Consider the following 6,376-nt stretch of genomic DNA (forward strand, 5'->3'; position numbering starts at 1 on the left):
CCTTGGAGCTCCCCTCTACTTACTTGCTAGATAGGATAGTACCCAATTCATGAATTAAATAAAGCCAAATAGATCTTCAAATTTAACTCAGTTGAATTTTGTTTTTTAACAATCCGTTGACACTTTCCATCAGTCACATCACCATCTTCTGTGAAAACTAGGCATTAAGCTAAGGAGGTTGGGCTTTTCTGGGCAAGAGTCAGGAAACTACTGAAAGGAATATATGGTCAAATTTGAATTTTAGAAAGGTTATTCTTGTGGCCATGTAGAAGAAAATAATTAAAACCGAAATCAGAAAAATAGTTAGAACCCACTGTAGTAGGAATGGACTGAGTGATGGATAACCAGGTTTTTGACTTAGGGAGCAGATAGTAGACAGTTTGGAAGGAGTTCAGGGGGAGAAAGGAAAGAGTGGATGTGGCTGGATTAAACTACCAATAGGGAAAAAACTGTATGCTTAATTTTTTAAAATAGGTATGGACTGATGCTACTAAGGGGAAAATTAACTAGAGGTAGTACTTGAGCTGTTACGATCCACTTAGGAAAAATTTTCTTAAATAGTATTATGATGCATTATGTCATATACTCTGCAACTATAATTTTTAATCACTGGTTATAAATGGACTATGTCAGATAATATATCAAATTAAGATTCATTTAATTATGGGACTATTTGTCATACATAACTTTAAAGTTCATTGTAAGAGCTCAATGTTTCTTTGTGGAGTCACAGAGTTCACATTTTATAGACCTCTGCAGCTTCCATAGGCTAAGGCATAGGAAATTCTTGTAGGATTTTTTATTGTAACAAGTTATTAAGGTGATTTTCTTCCATAAGAAGTTTTAATCTCAAGTACTTATAAAAGATAAAGTACCATCGCTTGTAGTACAATAGGGAGTAACTGTAACCTGGGAAATGGAGACAGGAAAGCCCAGGGAAGGAGGCACCTACTCCCCAGGTCAAAGCAAATGTTGCTATATGGAAGAACTATTGTCAGATCTTCCAGATCTCTTTATTTTAAAAGAAAAGTTGGAGGGGGAAGGGGCTATATAGCAAATCTCTAAATCTGCTACTCAATTTTGTCGTGAGTCTAAAAGTGCTGTATAAATAAAGTCTTATTTTTTTTTTGAAAGTTGAAAATTTGGGTATTTGAATAAAAATATCTCAAATTATACATGCCAGCAATGGACCCATATTTTAAAAAATACTTAATATTGAAACAGATTAAAAACACATACCCTTTCATTATAGATTTGTTGTGTTACCAAGTTCATGTAGGAGTCCTTCTGAGCCAACACTTAAATCTATAGAAAAAAATTATGGAATTTAGGTTTACTCAGAAACCTATGAGGTTAGAGGAGAAAGTCTTATTAATGTGAGCAAGGGGTTAAACTTAACAGTTATAGGGTAGAAAACTATACAGTAGGAGACTCTCCAAGGAAGTTATAAGGCTAAAGGTTTGGGCAATCAGAATAATGGTATCCAGGGATTGGCAGCCAAAGAAAATTTCAAAATAATTTACAAAGACTATGTAGACTGGCACCATTATTTTTAAGAAACAAAAATAAAATCATTGTCACTTACAGAGTACCTACTAGTTTCCTTACATGTGATCTATCTAAAATCCTTCAAAACAGGTACATTTCGTTTGCTAGGAAACTATCCAAAACGGACTTGCTTACTGAATGGCAAGTCAGAAGTATTCCTGACAGAGGCAAATGAGTTATAGGTGGGCTTGTGAAGGATTCACAAACAATAAGCTGGCAAGACGCATACAGGCTAAGAAGCAAAGGTTCCATGCATACTGATTCTATGCGGTAGAAAGCAGGAATGTAATTCGCCATATGCTCACATTGTACCAGGTACTCTAATAAATGTTCATATAAAACACTGAAATATTAACACTCTTTCATTCATGACAGGAATCACAATTCCTGATTTTACAGATGGGAACTGGAGGCTCAGAGAAGTTGAGTAACTGGCCAAAAGGTCACATTGCCATTGTGTGTTAGAGCCAAACTGGAATCCAGGTCAGTTTGATGACAAAGCTTTCATTCACCTAAGTCAGGCTGCTTTTTCCAATGTCAATGATTTTTGAGTACTTCCATTTATGTTGCTCAAATTCATTTTGTCTTTTATCTCTAAGACAGTGCTCATATCCAGGAACCTGAGGAACCAACACAGACTTTCACAGCTGGGCAGGGCAGTAAGAGATCAGGCAGTTAATCCTCTTACTTCAGGGGTCCCTAAGGCCTATTAAGGTTACACGAGCATCCAGTGTTGCAATGCTGTTAATGATCTATCAGTGACTCCTAACTGCTGGTTCAGAGCCTTTTTCATTAAGACTATTCATCATAATATAGGGAAAAAGAAAAAAAGCAATCCTGACAAACGTAATAACTCCCAATTAGATTTTCTTATTTAATATAAAATAAAAATAGCACCAGAATTACCATGTTATTATTAAATGAATGCAAAAGTCTTTTACTTGAGAGACCTGATATCCCTAACTAAAAGGTAATAAAGATTACTATTTGTATAACTTTGAAATTACATAATTACCATTTCCAACACCCTTCCAAATTATTGTTTTAGAGCTAAAGAAAGAAAATAGCTAATTAACTTAAATATTGTTAAGAGAGGAGAAACCAGGATAGTTAGAATAGTTAACTGTTAAGACCATCAGTTTTCAGTATGTTCTGGTTGTAGTACAATGCAGGGAAATAATTAACAGCTTCACTCCTGAAGCATCTTTAAATATTGGGATTAGAGAGTATCACTAGGGATAGTTTCAATTTCAAGTCCTGTAACTGAAAACCCAGGTTGAAAGGGGCTTAAACAGTAAGGGGTCATTAATCCTGAAGAAGAGTAAGTCCAGAGTCATCAAACGTTCCAAAATTGGTTAATTCAGCACCACAGTATTATCATGAACATTCCATCTTTCTACTCTACCACATTCAGTAGTTAGCCTGCCTTTCGTGATCCAAGCAGTTCCAGATGCCCCATGAAGAGAAGAATTTCCTTTTAGACATCTCTATTACTCAGAAAATGTTTTGAGCAGCTCCCCAGCCGACTTCTCCAACTCCCGTGGAGCGAGATTAGGTCAAGAGTCCTGCTTCCACAATAACTTGCAGGGTAAATGATTGGCTTAAACAATCATTATTTGCCTCCTGGAGTTGAAAGAGCACAGCCTCCCTTAAGTATGTGATCCTGCAGACTGGGAAAGCAGATTAAAACTGTTGTTCTTTCAATAAGTAGAGGGGGGTGGATTAGGGTGGGAAACCAAAAGTTTCCTTCGGAGTGTGCTTCTTTAGGAAGTAGAAGAAACAACAGAATTAATTCTACTCCTGCCCACAAAGATAGGAATGTCAGTGGTAAAATGAATACTGTGATCACTGTTATTCACAAGGTGGAATCTATTACTCGAGCCTACCCTACATAACTTCCAGTTTCCATTTTCATACCAGACAAATATGTTATTATGCTTTGGTTAAAACTTTTGTTTGTCATCTATGACAGTTTCCCATTTGCCCTGACTTACCAGTAAGATTAACATGAAGAAATACACATAAAATGCAGCTAAACTTTAGGAGAGGCCTGAGAAAGATGAGGTAAAAATTTCCTAAAGTACCTAAAAAAGGAGTTTACATTCATTTAAGGAAGGGAATTGAACAGACTATTTCCTGAAATGGAATTTTTTTAATTGTAAGGAGTTAAAAAAGAAGGTAAGAGTTGGAAGGTGTAAGAAAGAACGGGGTTATTGAGGAGGGCAGAAGCTGGATACTTTGCTTGCTAGGAAAGAGCTGCTGACCTCACATCTGAAGAAGGGATAGAGTACGAAACATCAGGGAAGTGGGCCTAATCTCGCATGCAACGAGATATTGATATTCGTAATTTAGGAAGCTTTTGTGTTATTCATTAAAATATCATCTGAGATACTCTTTCAACTTTTGCAGAGGGCACCTTCAGATTCACCAATCACAGTGTCTTACTGAACAAAAATCTTTATAAGTTGTAGTATTGAATTTGGCTACTGAAGCAACATATTGTCATATACTGCATAGATAGATCATTTTCACCAACTAGCTTTAAGATGTATGTCCTGAGTTCAAATGGCAGATTTAACAAGAACAGATGGATGACACTTTTTTCTGGCACTGTACTATTCTCTGAAAACTGGAAATACGTGACCTAATCGTCCCCAGAATTATCCAAGTATAGTTTATAAATGTGAAATATTTCAATAAAACTAAACTACATGTATTTTTATAAAAGAACTTAAAAGCTTAAGCCAATTCCAGAACTCCTTAGATTAGCAAATCTTATTTTAGAATGTCACCTTAATTGGGAAACCAAAAAAACCCACAAGAAAGTTCAGATCAGTTACTTCCCTTATTTACTACCCTTAGCAGCAAGAGGCTTTAGAGTATTTAAAAAAGTCAACGCCAACCTCAAAGAATAAAAATTTGCCAGCAGTGAGAATATTCAACGGTATCTATTAAAGACTTTAAAGTAATTAATTCCAAGGTGTGGTTCTACTATTTTAGCAATAGTAGTACTGGTTCAGTATATAGACAGTCTTCCAATGTGATACTAAGAAGACAAGCTTTAGTTATGTTCCTTCAAAATGAGTCCACTTATTTAATAAGCATATCTTGTAACAGTAGCTCTTACAGGTTAAGACAGAACACGAAAATAAGGCTGATTTGAAAAAAAAAATTAAGACTGATTTTTAAGAACTGTGACAAAGCCACCAAACAAATGGCATGACACTCTCTTCTGTTCAATACCATATATTTTCACCTTTTGAAAGTTCTCAACAAGCAGAACAATTGAGACAAAGAACTGAGAAACATCTGAAGTTCAATCAGCAATAGCCCTTAATTTAGCCATACTAATTTTGCTGTGAATTTTTCTTTTAACAACATATTTAATTTAAAACTACTCTACACTGTAACTTCCTTGCTTGGGAAAAATTATTAGAGTAATAGAAAAAAATGGCCCTTAAGAGCTCGTTCAACAGGAATTAATTTTATGGCCTCATATATCTTTTAAATGCATGAAAAGTCCATTTAAAGAAGACTTGGGTTTGACTGATGTTGGCATCTTTACATTAAAAGACATGTTGTGACATTGTTCAGTAACGAAACTTGCACAATTCATATAAAGAGGCAGTTCCAAATTTTGTAAGCCATTAGAGGCCACAAACATTTGCAAAAGGCTGAAGTTTACAGTAAAAACCTCTGAAATAATTTGAATTGCAATATATTTCTAACCTGACCATGCTGAAATGACAAACTCGTAAGAAGACAACAAATTAACATGAATAGAAGGCAATTCCTGAGTGTGGGAACAAGAATAATAAAGTGACAAATGGAGACTGGAAGTTTGTCAAATTGGGGGAGGCTGTGGGAAGAGGGTAAATCTTAACGACTTAGGACGATCGAGTTTGTCATTCCCAGCCGAAAAGAACTCACTAATAAAAGCTTTGGTTTCTCTTTCCTTTTGTTACTTTTTTTTCCCCTCCAAAAACTTTTACACTCTGTGAAACCTGGAGATTACTCTTCTTTTTAGCCAAGTAGAGTACTTTGACAATTCTGCCAACGTGGCAATCAGATGGGCAAGGGGAAAAGCTAGTGAGGAAGCAAAGAAAGGGATACTAGTTACAGAACATAAGACAGATTAAAGCCAGCAGTGATGTGTCAGGAGGGATGAGTAAGTCGGAATTGGAAGGGCTGAGCCGTGGTGAGGCAAGAGAGAGCAAGAAACGGTCCAGAAGGAAATCCTGAACATGGGTCAGGGATAGGAGAGCAAGGGGGTGACTCAGGACAAAGGGGAATAGGTCAAAAGGAGGCAGCTGGCGGGCAGTAGGCCTGAGGAGCTGTGAGTGTGGCGAGGACCAGCCCACCCTCCCGCCCTACTTTCTCCTCCGGTCGGCGAGGCAGCGACCAGTCACCTGGAGTGTGAATTCCGGAGGGACTCTATGAGGCGCTGCTTCTGCTGCTGGAGGCTGGTGAGACCACCGGGGGACCCAGCTGCGGAGGAGGAAGCGCTCTTGGTCAGGGGAAAGAGCCAGCTCATCCTCCACGGGTCCCCGGGCCCGAGGCCCTAGACGGCTCTGGCCTGCTTCTCCCAGCTGCTCAACCCGGCGGTTCCCCAGCGGCAGGAGGAGCAGTCCGAGACGCCCGAGTCCCAAGTACCCGGCGGCCGCGTCTTCTCCTAAGCAAGCCAGCTGAGGGGTCCTTGCGTCCTGGGCGAACCACTAAGACTGTGAGCAGCTAGAGGAAAGTAGCCGCCCGGGACAAGCAGCGATACCTTCACGGTGCAGACACCCAAACCAATCAGCCCAGCAGCCCGACCGCTCGGTGCTCCACC

General features: G+C 38.5%; 1 protein-coding gene across 2 annotated transcripts in view; it reads right to left on the reverse strand.

Moving 5' to 3' along the window:
• Positions 1-6,340, reverse strand: part of VPS37A (VPS37A subunit of ESCRT-I) — a 46,418-nt gene extending 40,078 nt beyond the window's left edge. Inside the window, exons 1-2 of one of the 2 annotated variants that reach the window (XM_043560099.1) lie at positions 5,958-6,069; positions 1,240-1,305 (exon numbers count right to left, since the gene is read on the reverse strand). In XM_043560099.1, coding sequence (XP_043416034.1) covers positions 1,240-1,247 — 8 coding nt within the window. In that variant the 5' untranslated portion in view covers positions 1,248-1,305; positions 5,958-6,069. Of the gene's footprint in view, positions 1-1,239; positions 1,306-5,957 lie in introns of both variants that reach the window. The other variant, XM_043560090.1, reaches the window with a different exon arrangement.
• Positions 6,341-6,376: the final 36 nt, after the last annotated feature.

This window comes from Prionailurus bengalensis, chromosome B1, assembly GCF_016509475.1.
Source record: "Prionailurus bengalensis isolate Pbe53 chromosome B1, Fcat_Pben_1.1_paternal_pri, whole genome shotgun sequence".
Classification (NCBI taxonomy): Eukaryota; Metazoa; Chordata; class Mammalia; order Carnivora; family Felidae; genus Prionailurus; species Prionailurus bengalensis.